General features: G+C 44.0%; 1 protein-coding gene across 4 annotated transcripts in view; it reads right to left on the reverse strand.

Annotated features, from left to right (window-relative positions):
• The window catches only part of LOC122809357, a 1,358,270-nt gene that overhangs the window by 838,244 nt on the left and 501,443 nt on the right, over window positions 1-18,583 (reverse strand). For all 4 annotated transcript variants that reach the window (XM_044080823.1, XM_044080814.1, XM_044080796.1 and 1 more), the window contains exon 7: window positions 15,824-17,068. In XM_044080823.1, the coding sequence (XP_043936758.1) occupies window positions 15,824-17,068 (1,245 nt within the window). The remainder of the gene's footprint in view (window positions 1-15,823; window positions 17,069-18,583) is intronic.

An 18,583-nucleotide genomic window follows, 5' to 3' on the forward strand; every position in this document is an offset into this window, starting at 1 on the left:
CATGGATCATGCTATCCCAAACAGAACCAAGACGCTATCCTCCAAAAAAAGGAGGCCAATCTGGTGGTCCCCTGCCATAAATAAACTGTACAACAGAAGGAAGAAATTGTTAGAAAAGAGAGTAAAATCCCATGAGTGGAGGAGCTCCCTGGTCAGCCTCAGTAAGAAGCTGAGATCCCGTATAAGATCCTCCAAAGCTAGCTACGAAAACAAAATCGACACTAATTCTAAGGACAACCACAAAGCATTCTATAGCTATGTCAAGAATCTCAATGGCAACACCCAGATCTGCTCTGAGTTACAGCACAACAGCACGAAAATTACAGAACCAAATGATATTGCCAACATCCTGGCAGACAGGTTCAGTGCTAACTTTACCCCCCCACCCCCTAAAGGGCCCATATCTATACAGGAAGAATGCACAGTCCCTGTAATCACAACTACGCAGGTAAAAGCTACACTCTCTAAAGCCAAAAACACAGAATCAATGGGACCTGACAACATCCTAGGCTGCATTTTACACGAACTTCAGAATGAACTGGCTCCCCACCTAAGCACCATGTTCAATAATAGCCTCGCATCAGGCTTTGTGCCCACTGAATGGCGCACAGCAACAGTTATCCCACTCCACAAAGGGGGAGCCACCACTGATCCCAGGAACTATCGCCCTATTAGCCTGACGAGCCTGGCTTGCAAGGCCATGGAATGTACCATCATGGAACTCAAACAAAGACATTGGTAACCTCCAAACTCTGGATCCCACCCAGTTCAGGTTTGTGAAAGGCAGATCATGCCTCCTGAACCTGATCGACTTCTTTGAGGCAGTCACCAAAGCCGTAGATGAGGGTAAGGTGGTTTACACAGCCTATCTTGACCTCGCCAAGGCTTTCAACACCATCCTCATATCATGCGTTCCGGCCCCAAAATCCGGACAATACCAAGAAAGGAGGGGGGTATCCATATTCATCAAGGACACCCACACCTCAAGATTGGTGGCAACGCACGATGCATCGGAGACCATCCAGGTGCAATTAACCATAGGCAAGACTGCTCTGCAAATTGTAGCATGTTACAGGCCACCCTCACAAACTCAGGAACCTCACATGGCTTTCCTGAAAACACTGGAGGGGATAAATGTATCTCCAAACACCATCATACTAGGTGACTTCAATTACCCTAATATAGACTGGGAACACTACTCAAGCCCAAACACCCTAGCCCAAAAGTTCCTGGAATTCATAAACTCAAATGCCATGGAACAACTAGTCACCATCCCCACAAGAGGAGAAAACATACTTGATCTCATCATCACGAACATGGGAGCAGAATGTTCAACACCGGAAGTATACCCCTCACTGGTGAGATCAGATCACAAACTAATCTCGCTGGAGGTCCTCATCCCACCCCCACCTGAAATAAAAAAGACCACAGTAAAGAACTTCTCGAAAGCCGACTTCACACTTCTAAAGACTAGTGTGGTCTCCTTTAAGGCCCCCGAACCGGCGGAAAACAGTACTCAAGCCGTTGAATTACTTACAAATGCCTTCTACCAGCACCTGCAGGACTGCATGGATAAGGCAATCCCAAGCAAAACAAAGACTCTTTTTACCAAAGGCAAGCATCCAGACTAGTGGACCCCAGCCATAAACAAACTCTACAACAAAAGGAGGAAGCTACTACAAGATAGAGCAAAATCCTTAAAAGGTAAGACACCTTTGATCACTATAAGTAAAAAATTAAGAGCTCTCATAAAATCATCCAAAGCAAATTTTGAGAGAAAAATAGCTAAAGACTCAAAAGACAATCATAAGGCCTTCTTTAGCTATGTTAGAAACCTGGGAGGAAACTCCCAGATATGCTCAGAACTAGTTCAAAATGATGTGAAGATTACTGATCCTACAGACATTGCCAACATACTGGCTGACAGGTTCAGTGCAAACTTCTCCCCTCCCCCAAAAGGAGAGATATCTATACCAAACGATTGCAGCCCCCCAAACATCTCTAACGCCCAAGTGAGAACTGCTCTCTCCAAAGCAAAAAACACAGCATCCATGGGACCTGATGGTGTCCCCGGCTGTGTGCTCCACGAACTCAACGAGGAATTAAACCCACAGCTAGGACAGCTGTTTAATCATAGTCTCACCTCTGGATACATACCCAGGGAGTGGCGCACTGCGACAGTGGTCCCACTTCACAAAGGCGGTGCCTCCACCGACCCTGGAAATTACCGGCCCATTAGCTTGACAAGCCTTATCTGCAAAGCCATGGAGAGGATCATAATGGATCTCATAAATAAAGACATAGGGAATTTGCAGACTTTGGATCCAACCCAGTTTGGCTTTGTCAAAGGCAGATCATGCCTTTTAAACTTGGTTGACTTTTTCGAAACTGTCACCAAAGCCATTGATGAGGGAAAGGCAGTCCATACAGCCTACCTCGATCTGGCGAAAGCCTTCGATACAATACCCCACTCGGGTATCATTGAAAACTCATCAGCTTAAATGTTAACCCATACATCACAAGATGGGTTGCAAACTGGCTGAGTGACAGAACCCACAGTGTCAGAGTTGCTGGCGCCATGTCAGACTCAAAGCCTGTCACAAGTGGTGTCCCACAGGGCTCAGTCCTGGGCCCACTCTTGTTTGGCATCTACTTTTCCGAAGTACAAGCAAACACAGGAGGGTTATGGCTGACAAAGTTTGCAGATGACTGCAAACTGGGTGCCGTAGTCGAAAACACATCTGACACAGATATCCTTCAGAAGGGTCTCACAGATACGGATAACTGGTGCCAGAGCCATGGCCTAAAGTTAAATGCCAAAAAATGCATAGTCATACCCTTCGGGAAAAACAAGGTTACCCCTAGCTACCATATAGGTGGCAATCCACTGAGCACAGAAGAAGTTATCAGGGACCTGGGGATCCAGGTTGACAGTAGCCTGTCATTCGACACCCATGTAGCTAAAGTAGTTAGGAAGACCTTCTACATTGCCCACCTTATCATGAAGGGATTCACATCTAGATCAAGGGAGGTCATAGTCTCCCTATACTCATCACTCATCAGACCAATGATTGAGTACAATGCCCCATACGGAATGTATCTGACCCGACACTTGCAGCAGCTGGAGAGGCCACAAAAGTTCCTCACCAAAAGGATAAAGGGTCTCAAAAATCTGTCCTATGCTGCCCGACTGAAAGAACTCCAGCTCTATTCAGTCGCCACCGCTGCTCAGAGGTGACCTGTGCCTGACATACAAGGCCATGTCAAACCCAGATTTGATGAATATGCTTCACCTCAAAAATCTAGATCCGTCAGAGCCACAAGGGCGGAGACTTAAACCTCGACACGGCTATTAATAGGACGTGCTGGAGGGATAGATTCATCACCCAAAGACTCCCTATGCTGTGGAACAAAATCCCAGTATATGTGAGGCAGAGCACCTCGCTGGCCTTGTTCAAGAGAAATCTTGACCAATGGATGGGAGATCGCAGATATACCCCAGGGATTACCTCAGTGTCACTGCTCGACAGAGGCACAGCAAAATAATGGGTATAGTTCTCCATACTAAAGGGGTGGCGTAAGCCACAAAACTATGGGCTAGGCTTGTAAATGCCCTCGGGCAGATAGCCTAGTATGAACCTATGAACCTATCCCCCATTCCGGAATTATAGCTAAACTCACTAAACTAGGTATAAATCCCTACGTCACAAGATGGGTTGCCAACTGGCTCACTGACAGAACCCACACTGTAGAAGTTGCAGACTCCAAATCTGACCTCAAACCAGTGACAAGTGGAGTACCACAGGGTTCAGTCATGGGACCTCTCCTGTTTGGTATCTACTTCTCTGATGCACAGACTAACACAGAAGGCCTCTGGCTAACGAAGTTCACAGATGACTGCAAACTAGGAGCCATAGTAAAGTCCCCAAATGATGTGGACATCCTACAGAAGGGCCTCGCTGAGACAGATGCCTGGTGTCAGAGCCATGGCCTCAAGCTCAATGCCAAAAAGTGCAGTGTCATCCCCTTTGGTAAAAATTCTGTATCCATGAACTACCACATAAGCAGCAATCTACTTAACACCAAATATGTGATAAGAGACCTTGGGACCCAGGTGGACAATAGTCTCTCCTTTGATAGTCACATCGCCACAGTAGTCCGGAAGTCCTTTTACGTGGCACACCTCATCATAAAAGGGTTCTCATCCAGGAAAAAAGAGGTCATTGTTCCCCTCTGTTCAACACTCATTAGACCCATTATAGAGTACAACACCCCTTTTGGAATGTACCTCACAAGACATCTGCAGCAGCTGGAAAGGCCACAGAAGTACCTCACAAAGAGGATTACTAGCCTCAAACAAATACCCTACACTGACAGTCTCAAAAAACTCCAGCTTTACTCTGTAGCATATCGCCTACTCTGAGGTGATCTCTGCCTAACATAAAAAGCTATGTCAAACCCAGAGCTGTTGGACATGCTACACCTAAAGTAATCCCAGTCCCTCCGAGCTACACACTCTAGGGACCAAAACCTTGTCACCACAATAAACAGGACATGCTGGTGGGATAGATTCCTGTCCCAGAGACTTTCCATACTCTGGAACAGGCTACCCATCCATGTCAAGCAAAGTTCTTCATTAGCACTCTTCAAGAAAAATCTTGATGAGTGGATGGGAAATAGGAAATACACACTGGGAATCACTTCTGTGTCTCTGCTCGACAGTGGCACAGGAATATAAATTTCTTGGGTGGCGTAAGCCAGAGAACCTTGTTGGCTAGGCTTATGTAGGCCCTTGGGCCGATAGCCTAGTACCTACCTATGAATCTATGAAGTCCCTGTACTTGCAGATGACTGAAAACATAAGTGGGATAAAAGACAGCCTGCCCAACATGTGGAAATGCTTCTTCACTACTGATGAGTTGAGGAACCATTTGTGGGAGGTCAGCAAGTATCTGCTTGGTTTGTCCACTAGTGAACTGGCCTCCTCTGGAATGTCAACTGCAACCAAGAAGCATTTGGTAGACATGGCCCATTCTCACCCTCTCATAGCTTCCTGGCACAAGGGATAAGATCATGTTCTTCTTGCTTGCTGATGTACCAAACTAACAACATATCATCTGTCTGTCTGTAGGGATAGCACACCTTAAGGCACAGAATCCTGGAAAGCCTGAAGGCACAAGAGAGTTTCCTTCAATTTCAATATGATGAAATGCAGCAAGAGCTTTGTTGATGCCCAGACACATTGAACAATATGCCCACTGAAGTCCCCCACCACCACACCACCCCAGATCCAAAGCATTCCTTGTGACTGCTGCTAGTGTTGGAGGAAAGAGGAGCAGACTGTCTGAAATGAGATGTATGACTTCCATTCATCACAACAGGTGTAGTTTGCAAGTGCAAAAAATGCAAACTTATGCTCCTTCATATCTACATTTTGTGACCAATGATCCTGAAAGGTCCACTGAAGACGTCTCATGCAACATCTGGACACAGTAATCATAAGGATGGCCACAACAATGAAAGTCCAAATGTTAACATACAGACATGTCATGAAGGATTAACAGCTGCAAGGAACAGAAATCCTGAAAATAAAAATGTGAGCCCTGAAGGTGAACTGACAACTCCTCAGATTCAAAGCAGAGTGTCTCTCTCTCTCTCTCTCTACAAGAAGCAGCAAACAGACTGCAACCTATGAAGGTTAGTGACTGAGGTGGCCGTAACTCAGATCTGGTTGCTTTCACTGTTACCTCAATAGAATAATGGGAATCATCAGAAAGTCCCTCACTAAGAAAAGTCATTTTCGAAATGGAAAAGTAAGGATCCAATTATATCAAAATAAAGAAATGCCTTGGTTCCCTGAAGGCACGGACGCAATGCTATCAAGGACATGCATCTGGTAAACCCCCTGCAGAAGATGTGATACCAAATAGGATCATCTAGAACTGGCAGTAACTCACTACAACTCTAAACTGCACATGCCTTATGGATCACTTATTGACTTTCACATAGAGGTAGGCATCCCAGATGTCTAAACAGCACATTCAATCTCCTTCTGTTAGCTAAAGAAGAACCATTTGCATAAAGACCACACAGAAGCTGTCTTTGGGAGAATTTAGGCCAAGTATGACTTGAGTGGGCTTGTAGTCTTTTGTCTTTTTTGGCAGTGAAAAGGGCATGGAGCAATATCCAGACACTCACTGTTCTAGTGGGGTCACCTGGATGACTCATTGTTCAGGAGACAAAGCACCTCTAACTTTGCTACTTTTCATTGATGGGTTGGAGTGTGTTTTGGGAAGGGGAGCTACGATGATGAGGGAAAGGATCCCCATGCCATGAAGTAGTGGTACAAATAAACACTAACCATCTCCAGATTGGAGCAGTTGAGCAGGATGACCCTACATACAGGGACTGTGACTGCCAAATGACCAGTGACAGCTGCAATGATCTCTCTGGAATGAGTTCTCATTATTGGATAACTTCCCTAAATTCTACTTGTCCAGTTGTCCATATCAACACCCCAGCAGAGAAGGGCATTTGGGGGGATTTTGAGGAAGAAATATTACAGAGAGGAAAACTACATACCAATCTCGGTCAAAGCTTTTCCCTTTTTCTATCTTCTGCGTATTTGTCTTGGCTTCAAAGCCAAAACTTTCATGATTATTAAGGGGAATACTTCTCAACTACTCAGATTTTCACATTGTTCAGATTTTTGCCTTGTATTTTTAATCTGTTCATCATAAAATTTGTGATTTTACTGGATTTTTGCAGCAAATCAGCGAAGACTGAATTCCCCAAATATTGACAAGTATTTGAGTTTCAGACTTCATATGCTTCGGAAAATGCATTGTAACAGAAGACTTTTTATTCTAGGAACTTTCTAAGTTTATAAGAGCAATATTTAAAATTTGTCCCTATTTTTGGGGCTTTGCCCCTACCATTTCTGGGTTTGTCCTGATTTCCTACCATTTTTGGTTTTGTCCTGATTTGGGGTGACTTTGTCTTCAGCAAAACTGGTAACCTTAGGCATGGCAACATATTGTAATGCCTGAAGATGCAGCTTTGGAGGAAATTTTCGCCGTGTTACACGCCATGCACATAAGGAAAGATGACCATGGTCAACACAGAGGCAAAAAGTACAGTTGTGTACACTTACCATAAATATAGAGGTTCTAATGTATTCACTGTTGCAGTCATCACATTTGGGTTATCTGCTTACAGTAGCCCTCACTCGGCCTGATTATCAAAGTATTGGGTCCTGCGTCGGTTGCTGTCTCATCTTCCATGACGTCAGCTAGTCAGGGGTATAAAGCATGCAGTCAACGCCATTTTATCAGTTTTTCCTGCCCCATATGTCAGGTGCCCCCATAATGGGAAGCAATTATATACAAGGTTACAACTCCAACAAAAAGCAAATACACCAGAAAGCTTTAAGCATAGTAAACAAGAACAGAGGTATACACAATAGAAGTCAGGGGGCTGGAGGGAGGGTAACCAGGACTGCAACAGTGAATACACTCGAACATCTACATTTATGGTAAGTGTACACAACTGTACTATGTTCTTCATGTTTCACTGTTTAAGTCATCACATTTGGGTAGATTCCCAAAGCTAAGGATGGGAGGAGGTAATTAGATAGCATTAGGACCAGCTGTATGGCCCTGCAAGACTGCAGTGGCAGAGCCAGCCCTGGATTCAGAAAAAACTGGCAAGTGGTAATGCTTGGTGAAGGTATGTACAGAACTCCAGGTAGCAGCTTCTAGGATGTCCATGGTAGGGACACCACTGAGAAAGGCTGTAGAGGTAGATGCAACCCTGGTTGAATGTGCTCTTATCCCCTGTGGGGTAGGTTTTCCATGGTGCTTGTAGCAGAAATTTATGCAATGGCCAAGCCACTTAGAAATGGTTTGCTTTGAAATAGCCTTCCCCTCTGCCCCTGCAGCAAATGCAACCAGCAGCTGTTCAGATTTCCTGAGAGGTTTAGTCCTGTCCAAGAAAAATCTAAATTGTCTGTGCACGTCCAAGGAGTGCAGTATTCGTTCCCCTTTGTTCTGTGGATTAGAAAAGAAGGTTGGCAAATGAATGGACTGATTAAGAGCCACACTGGATACCACATTGGGCATGAAGGAGGGATTGGTCCAGAGGGACACCCTGTCTGTATCAAAGATGATGAAAGGCTCCACAGCCATGAAGGCCTGTAATTCAGACACCCTTCTTGCAGGCTGTTTTCCAAGAAAGGAATTTCAAGTCCGCACTTGCAGCTGGCTCAAAGGGAAGAAGAGTGAGCTTTTCCAATACAAAGTTAAGGTCCCAGGCTGGGGTAGGGGCTCTCCTGGATGGTCTTAAGGTTTTGGTCCCTCTGAGGAATTGCTTCAGCAGTGGGTGAGAAAAGAGGGGTGGTTCGTACTGTAATGAGCTGAAATGGCTGAGGCATAAATTTTGATGGAGGAAAAGGAAAGGCCCTTGTGAAGCATCTCAGTTAAGTATTGAAGAATCTAAGGTAAATTGGGCGCTGCTGTGCCCATCCCATGAGTTTGGCTCTAGGAACAAAATATTTTCCATTTTTCAGCATATGATTTTCCAGTACTAGGCACCCTTGCCTCCAGAATGACATCCATCACTTGCTTACTGAGAGATGGGAATGGTGAGATCAGGTAATTAGCCAGGCTGCCAAGTTCAGGGTTTGAAGCTGTGGGTGCAGAATCTGGCTCTCCTGCTGAGATAGCAGAGCAGGGGTCTGAGGCAGGTGCCATGGTGCCAGCAGTGACACACTGTGCAAGAGGGGGGTAGGGGGTACCAGTGTTGGTGTGGCCAGTCTGGTGCAATCAGTATTTTCCTTGGTTTGTCCTGTTTGATCTTTAGTAGTTCCTCGGAGAGGAGAGGCAGAGGTGAAGGACAGGGCATCCACTTTCCCAGCTTATTTGTGGGGAGTCCTTGTGCAGAATTTGTCCAATTGTTAGTTCTGCAGGGGAGGCTAACAGGTCTATCTCTGGGCTCCCCCATTTGTTTCTCAACATGTTGAATATCTTTGTTCCAGTTTCCACTCATGTGGGTCCATGAGATTTCTGCTTAGGTCGTCTGTCAGTGTACTTAGCTTTCCTGGCAGGAATTGAGCCTGTAGGTGCACTTGGTAGCTCTAGGCTGTGTTCCACAGAGCCATAGCTAGCCCACAGAGAGGGTATGAGTGGGTTCCCCCCTGTTTGTTTATGTATTCCATAACAATGGTGTTGTCCGTCTTTACCAATAATTGTCCTGGAAGAATGTGGTCCTTGAAGGCTGTCAGAGCATACTGTACAGCTAACATTTCTTTTTGATTGATACACAGGTGCATTTGACTTGGGTTCCATCTGTCCTGAATGCACTGCCCTGCCAAGTGAGCCCCCCATGCCTAGTGTGATGCGTCTGCTGTTATGGTTTGGGCGGCAGGGGCTAGAGTGAATGGCAGTCCCTTGTTCTGGTGGCAGGCCTCTGCCAACCAAAGGAATTCTATCAGTAGACAAGGTATGATAGGAATCATTGATTCTAGATCCTGAGAATGTTGACACCATAGGCTTTTTAGATACCACTGTAGTTTCCTCATATGCAGTCTTGCATATGGAATTCGTAGAATGCAGGAGGCCATGAACCCCAGGGCTTGCAGAATTTTCCTTGCAGATAGCTGGGTCTTTGTGGCCAGTAGTTTGAAGTAGGCTGTCAAATGAACTTTTTTTCTCTGGCGTGAGGTAGGCCATCTGGGAAGTTGTATTCAAGCTTGCTCCCAGGAATACCATTTGTTGGCAGGGTACAAGATGCGATTTATTTTCATTCATGTTGTACCCCAGAGAAGTTAGCAATTTTAGTATTTCCTGGTTTTCTGCCTGAACTGGACAATCGTCCAGGTATGGGTATATTTGAATATTTCTTTGCCTCAATATGCAAAGACTGGAGCTAGGCACTTGGTGAATACCCTGGGTGCAGTAGATAAGCCAAAGGGCAGTGCAGAGAACTGGTAGCGGATGTAGCCTGCTTGGGAGCATAGGTATCTTCTGCAAGATTCCCTTATTGGGATGTGCAGGTAGGCTTCCTTTAAATCCAGTATTGCCAACCAGGCATCTTTGCCTAGCATGGGAAGCAGATGATGAAGAGTTAGCATTTTGAATCTTGGGATTACCAAAAATGTGTTTAGGATAGACAGATCCAGAATAAGACACCAGGAATTGCCTTTTCTGGGCACCAGAAAAAATCTTGAGTAGAAACCTTGTCCCCATTCCTCTTCTGGAACAGGTTGAATAGCTCTGATGCTTAAAAGCAAGAAAACTTGCTTTTGAGCCACTGCCCACTGATTTGGGGGAGGGTCTGGCCAGCCGTTTGTTGGTAAGGAGTGGAAGTGGAATCTGTATCCTTGGGAAACTTTATTTAAAACCCATTTGTCCTGGGTAATTTTTTTGCAAGGCGGGCAATCTTTCTCCCTAAAGGAACAGTCAGTTTAGCCCGGCTAGGAAGGTTTAAAGTTAAGTCATTAAAACAGTTTACTATAGGAGGGAGTCTTAAGACTCCCTGCTTTGGAAGTGGGAGCCCCCCACTGTTTAGGCCTGTGAGTACCTTAGGACTGAAGCCTGGGTGCTCTGCTGGTTATGGGTTTGGACTGAGAAGGCCTGGAAGAGGCAGGAAAGGACGAATTCTTAGAGGGCCAGTGCCTACTAAATCTGGGAGGTTGTACTTGCAGGAAATCTTTAACAGTTTGCATATATTTAGTTTTTCTTCCATCTTTTTAAGTACTTCTTCTGCTTTGTTGCCAAACAGGCAGTCTTGGTTTAAGGGAGCATCCAGCAATTTAGCTTTAACATTGTTGGGAGGGTGGCCTAATGGTTAAGGTGTTTGCCTTACAAACACAAGGTGCAGGGTTTGAGTCTCACAAGGGATAATTGGCTAGGCTTGAAATGGCTCGCAAAGGCAGTTAGCCTAGTACTACCCTATGAACCTACTACCCTATGAACATGATCTGGCAGAGATTGCTCCTTAAGCCAAGCATGCCTTCTAAGTACAGACCCAGTGACAGCAGCCCTGCAAGATGCCACTAATGAATCAAAACCACATTGCAAAGTATGTTTTCCAACTTGTTCAGCAGAATGCATTAAATCCTGTAATTTTTTTATTTTCAGCACAGTCAGGAATCAACATCATTTTCTGTTTAAGCAATCCAATAATATGCTGCTGATATTTTAACATATGAAACTGGCAGTTTAAAGCCCAATGGCTAAGTAGCAGAAGTGAACTCCCCTAGCTACCACTGGGGACAGTTCTTAATCTCTATCAAAGGGCAAGGAACTGCATCAACTGGGCCAGACAATATCCCAGGATCCCTTGAAACTAGCATGAAGCAGGATCTATCAAACCTGGAATTGTTATTTACCTGTAACCACCAAACAGGTTTTCTGCCAAGAAAGGAGAACAGAACAGTCATCCCTCTGCAAAAGGTGGGCCAACTCACCCATGTCTCAGAGTTTCATATGTAAAGCCTGGAAAGAAGGATCATGGGAAAATGACTAATGACATAGGACCCCGATACACTGGCCCAACCCAATAGCTTTTTTCAAGAATATCAAACTACCAACTGGAGAAATCCTCTTTAGAAGGAAGCAAAGCAATGGAGCCAATGGTCACCTCCCACCATGACCTGGGCAAGCGTGACACAATTCCTTTCAGCATTTTGACAAATTAAGAGGGTAGGTACAAATCCTTAGGTCCCCGGTGGATAGCTAGCTGGCTCACCCGGAAGTCCCAGGAATAAGGGACCATTCCTTTTGGCATTTACTTCTATGAAGTCAAGGCCAACAATGGTCTCTGGCAAATAAATTTGCAGGGCATAATCGAGCTTTTTTCCCAGAATGACAACTGACGTAATGCTTCCAACAACTGGTGCCAGAGCCTTGGAGAAACGTAATGCCCAAAAAATACTACGGACCCTTTGAGAATTCATCCACCCGGAAACTACAAGCAAAACATTCCCCAAGGCATACCGGTCGGGGCTTGGGGACACACAGAGTCAGTAATTTAGCCTTGTCTAAAGTGCCTACGGGGAAAATCACTCAGTATGGTGAATTTGTAAAGAAAGGTATGGCAGCTTTGGGAGAAGCGGTCTTCCCCTGACTTAGCATTTTATAGACCAATACGGAGTCATGGCCTTTGTTATGTACAAGGGCATTTCCAACCAGTAGAACATTCAGAAAGGTTCTCACTAAAAGAATACAGGTTGCTAACATCATGGGCACAAAACCACAATGCCCTACCTGTATTCTGTCTCCTACAGACTGTAGAGGGAAATCTATGCCTGGATGGTATTGCATTGCACAATTTTGATGGAACTCCTGCAACTGCAAATAAGAGCAACAAAATTCTTCCCAAAGACTTAACCTTGCTTGAAAAATTGGCTGCTGAAGAAACAGGCATTATCCAGAAACCCCGACCTCTTGGAAGTTCCCTGCACGTGGAGAAAGTCCTGATCAAATGGTAGTGCAATTGATGGGAACAAGACTTGTCCATGGAAGATGAGACAGCAACCGAAACAAGACCCAAGACTTTGATAATCAGGCCGACTGAGGGTTATTGCAAGCTGATAATCCAAATGAGATGACTGCAACAGTGAAACACGAAGAACATCAGAACAAGTGTTGCTCCTTAATGGGTCAGACTAGCAACTGTTCTATACCAAAGGCCATTTCATCTGAAATATTCCTAGAGAATGCCACCAAATGGCCCAAATCAGACAGCATCATCTGGGGGGAAGATTAGGATGTATCTATATGCTTCCTCAAATGATTAAGCACACTGGATTCCTTATCCAGCAGGGGGTTCTGTCAGAGTGGGAAACTTTAGCCCTGCTGTGGAGACCAACCCATTCAGCTTAGGAGTCATCAACCAGAATACAGGGGGCTACAACACTCAATCGACTTTCATGCAACCTTTTATCAAAGACTAGTGCTTCACACTCACACACACACACACACACACACACACACACACTAATGTATTTAGAGAGAGTGTGTGTGCGTATCAGCCCTGGGACTTATTTCTCCATCTGGGATTATACAACATTCCAGTCTTCATGCCTCACTAATGACAGACTTCTTTCTGTTGAGATGCTTACGTTACAAATATCACTACAGAGAAATTTGCTAGTAGAAATCAGATTTACTATGACATATCATGTCACCCTTAGTCAAGATGCAAAACATTGCAACTGTAATATGTAAATGTATACAAAACAGCAAAACAATTAGATACCCGAAATGTGAAGGCTCTCTGCAGCAACCCTGATCTTTACATATACTATATCCAAGCATACCCAAATGCAGAGAAGAGGGAACATTTGTACATGCCATGACATGCAAGTTTTCCCTCCTCTCCAAGTACTTTGACCTCACTGACACCTTCAAACACCAAACTCTGAAGACATCAATAAAATTTAAATGTGACTTAACATGTGCTATATTACATTGTACAATTACCAAATACACAGTTACAGTGGTGCTTCCCCTATAAACCACATCACATTATTGATGTTTACTTATGATGGACAGGTAGCTCAAACAACAAGCCACCCTGGTGGAATCACAACTTCAACAGGCTGTATAACAGAAGGAAGAAAATTGTGGCAAAAATTAGGAGGTGCAGCATCCAGCAGTATAAAAACACTCTCATCAAACTAAAACAAATCAGAGCACAAAGTCACTCAAAGCCAAATATGAGGTAAACCTGGCCTCCCATGCCAAAGCACTCTTTAGCTATGTCCGCAACCTCAAAGGTAATACACAATTGTGTGCACAGCTCATTGTAAATGCAGCCACCTATACTGAGACAGAAGATATAGCAAACCTACTGGCTGGCAAATTCAGCTCCAACTTTACCACTCTCCCAATCAACCTTTCTCAGGAAATACCATCAAATTGAACTCCCCCCAGCTACCACTAGGGAACAGTTCCTTAATGCTTTCTCTAAGGCCAAGAACACTGCATCAACTGGGCCAGACAATATCCCAGGATGCCTTCTAACTAGCATGAAGCATGATCTATCAACCCTCTGGAATTGTTATTTATCTGTAGCCACCAAACAGGTTTTGTGCCTTAAGAATGGAGAACAGCAACAGTCATCCCTCTGCACAAAGGTGGGCCAACTGCAGCCCCATAAGTCTCACTAGTTTCATATGTAAAGCCATGGAAAGAATCATCATGGAAATGATGACTAATGACATAGGAAACCCCCATACACTGGACCCAACCCAATTCAGTTTCATCAAGACTATGTCACGCCTACTCAACCTGGTGGACTTCTTTCAGAAGGTTGCTAAAGCAATGTATGAGGGCAAAATGGTTCACACTGCCTACCATGACCTGGCCAAGGCATGTGACACAATTCCTTACTCAGGCATTGTTGACAAACTTAAGAGGTTAGGTACAAATCCTTATGTCACCCGGTGGATAGCTAGCTGGCTCACGGACAGGTCCCAGGAAGTTAGGGACCATTCCTTTTTGGCATTTACTTCTATGAAGTCAAGGCCAACATCAATGGTCTCTGGCAGACTAAATTTGCAGCTGACTGCAAATTAGGAGCTGTCATTGAATCGCCCACTGACGCAAATGCTCTCCAACAACTGGTGCCAGAGCCTTGGACTAAACTTAAATGCCAAGAAATACATAACGGTATCCTTTGAGAATTCATCCATCCCTGGAAACTATCATATTGACAAAACATTCCTAAGAGTTGACACAGTAGTCAGGGACTTGGGGACACACATAGTCAGTAATTTAGCCTTTGTCCATCATGTGCCTACAGTGAGAAAATCATTCTGTGTTGTGCAATTTGTAAATAAAGGTATGGCATCTAGGCCAGAGAAGTCATTGTTCCACTGTATTCAGCATTCATCAGACCAATCACTGAGTACAATGCCCCCTTTGTTATGTACAAAGGGCATTTCCAACAACTAGAACATCCACAGAGGTTCCTCACTAAAAGAATACAGGGCGTAGCTAACATGCCCTCTGCAGACCGCCTCAAGGCCCTATCCCTGTATTCTGTCTCCTACAGACTGTAGAGGGGAGATCTATGCCTGGCACACAAGGCATTGTCATTGCTCCATTCTGATGGAACTCCTGCAGATCTGCAAAACAAAGAGCACCACAATTACCTGTTACAAAGACTTAAACCTTGCCTGTGATATAAATAGGACCTGCTGGAGAGACAGGCATGTATCCCAGAAACTACCCAATCTCTGGAACAGGCTCCCCATCCATGTGAAGCAGAGTTCCTCCCTAATCCAACTCAAGTGTAATTTGGACAATTGGATGGGGAATAAGAATTTCATCCCTGGTTTGGCACCTATGGCGCTAATGGACACAGCTTGTAAATGGTTCATCTCCCAAGGCCCCTTCTCTGGAACAGTCTCTCCTGAAGCAGAGTTCCTCCCTAACCCAATTCATGTGTAACTTGGACAATTGGTTACGGAACAGGAAATTCATTCCAGGTTTGGCACCTATGTCTCTAATGGACACAGGCAGCCTGTAAGTGGTTCTTTTCCCAGGCCCCTGCTTGTAAATGTTTCACCTACCAAGTCCCTGCTTGCACTTATCACGGGTATCAGAACTTGTCAGAGATTTGGGATGCATGGCTAGGCTTAAAAAGGCCCTTGTGGTCATTAACCTAGTACACAACTATGAACCTATGAATCTATGGACAAAAATGTATTAAACAGTGGTGAATGCGAAGTATGTGGCAATCAAACAGTTTTTAAATTATATATACACCCTGTTACAGGAAAGTGCTGACAAGCCAAGGTATTAAGCAAACTTACCTGGTGTCTTCAACTTCAACACAGGCATGATGCACCAGACTGCTGTTTTCACTGAAGGATTTCCCACAGGTATTACATTTAAAGGGCTGGTAATCTGTATGGATCAGGTAGTGCATTCTGAGTGCAGAGGTTAAGGAGAAACATTTGTTACAGACAGGACACTGCTTCTGGCCCCAGGGTATCATTTTTTCAAGTTCAGACTCATCACTGAGATGTATCTTTGGGGTCTGATTAACTCCAAAAGGCCATTCAGAATCTTCAGGTAACACAGGATCTGAGTGTGACTCATGGAAGACGGATTCTTCACTTTGGTGAAGCTTTAGCATATGAGGACTGTCTCTAGTAGGTGTCTTAATAGTTTTCAGCTGCTGTGGTACATGGTGGCTATTAGTTACATCTTGGTCAATGCTACCAATCTGTCTCTTGTGGTTGAACAATACCTCATTCTTTTGACCCTCTGAAACCCACTCCCCATTTATTCCAGCCATCAAGTGCTCAGAAAGGTGTTGCACCAGATCTACATTACTGTCAAATACCTGTCTGCAGAAAGTGCATTTAAAACATCCTCTGCTTAAAGCCTGTTCTCCTTCAAGGATCATTCTCTTCTCCTCTGTTGCCCTGTGAGTGGACCAGTGACTCTTTAGATGAAATTTCAGTCGGAAGCCTTTGTTACACACCACACATCTGTACGGACGTTTTCCAGAATGGATGTCCATGTGTCTCCTCATTGTGGAACGGTCAGAGAAGTCCTTCCCACAAATATCACATCCATATGGTCGCTCCCCTGTATGAATCCTTTTATGCCGCCTCAAGCCATTTGCATCAGCCAAGTGCTTTCCACATATATCACATTCAAAATGCCTTCTCATGGTGGAAACAAAACTGCTATTTGCTTCAGCCAGATGATTGTTGCTCTCTCCTAGATCTTCTTCTGTCAGTTCTACTATTTCAAAGGCTGCACCTGCAAAATCGTTAAGAGTTTTGTCCTGGTTATTACCAATACTATAGTGAGCTACCCTGCCGTCTGAAGGATATACGTGCTCTTCTAAGTACTGATCTGCTTCGAGTCTTTCTACCTGGTGGTTAGTATGAACAGCTGTCTCTTTTGTACTTTGAAGATCTTTGACCACAGGTTTTGGCAGAACTTGCAAAAGATGGTGTTCTTCAGGAAGCACTTCAGGAGCTCCTATAGGGATTTCTTCAGAGAGTTCCTCTTTCACTCCCTTCAGCTCCTCCTGTAGTGATCTGCAATAAAAAAACACAAATGTGAAAACTTATCTGAAACAAGCTACTACTACTACTATAAGAAACTGCTATAACAATTCTAATGTGGAAAAAAACAAACAAAAAAGATATATTTAAGTGATAGCGCCATGTTTTAAAAACAGTGAGCAGTAAAGATGAAGAGACACAAGGCCGATATCTATCTCATTTTTTAAAAAAGAACAGCAAGTGCAATGTGATTTTTAGCAAAAGAAATTTACCATTTACTGTTCTGGGAACCTGCCAAAGTGCTGCCATCAAGGAAATTACATACCCCTTTGTAACTCCCTTTGAATGCTCGCATGCATTCATACATATATGCTTATGCGGATGTATACACAGATGTGGGTAAGTTATAAATACTCATGTTTTATTTAACATACATACACACATTTTTTTAAGTTGTCGAGTTATGAGTTGCTCTGTAATATTACTCTTTAGTGTTCAGTAGATTTTACATTTACTGAATCCCCAAACGTGCGAGCACGCATACGCGTGCGCACACACACACACATGCACACAAACGCACACAAACGCACACACACACGCACACACACACACATGCGCGCACACACGCACATGCACGTGTGCACACACACACACACACACACACACACACACACACACACACACACACACACACACAAACACGCTTGCCTCTGCCAGGTGCTGCTTTAATGCTCCCAAAATTAGTGATCTTCTGGTAATTAGTATCATGTAGCTCCATTACGTCTACTTTCTCATTGACACTGGTTTTATATTCAAATTTCTTTAATTTTGCCACCTAACAGTAGTCTTTTTCAGTACTTTGTTATTCCTATAAATAATTATAAATGTATGCAGATATTTTAAGAGTTTTATAAACTATAAATACATATCACTTCTCTTCTGTAAAGGCATATACAATCCCAAGACATTATGTATATCTTCATATTCACATTTTAACTGATATTCTCCCTGTGAAAATGCTTGAGTATTTTATGCTCTTTTAATATATCCTTTTATCTACAGTGTTCATAATGATGCTCCAAATACTAGCTTATTTTCAAATGACTAATCTGACTCCCGGAAAAAAAAACAAATTGTGTAAGTCCTGCTTGCTCATAACCGTAGATGCTTGAATTTCAAATTTCTTCATTGCTGCAGTAGCCTATGGGTAGTGTTCTGCCAAGAACACAGTACCCAGCCAGCTTGGCAAAGTTGTAACACCCCACCCTCTCCCTCACGCACCCTACCAGCAACCATAGTAAGGTAAATCTTCACGATTTTACTACCCAGAAAGGAAGATTCACCTTGAGTCAATAGCCAACAATCAATAATCACCATAAAAATCATCCAAATAACAACTGTAACAAAGGAGGTTGTGTCCCACCGCAACTATCAATAAAAAGTGATGGTGGGTGGGTGTAGCTACTGCTGCAGTGAAGAAATTCAAACATTTACATTTAGAGGTAAGTACGACTTGCATAACTGTACTATGTTCTTTATGCTCACTGA

Source organism: Protopterus annectens, chromosome 1.part1 (assembly GCF_019279795.1).
Source record: "Protopterus annectens isolate FY-2018-M chromosome 1.part1, PAN1.0, whole genome shotgun sequence".
NCBI classification, from domain to species: domain Eukaryota; kingdom Metazoa; phylum Chordata; order Ceratodontiformes; family Protopteridae; genus Protopterus; species Protopterus annectens.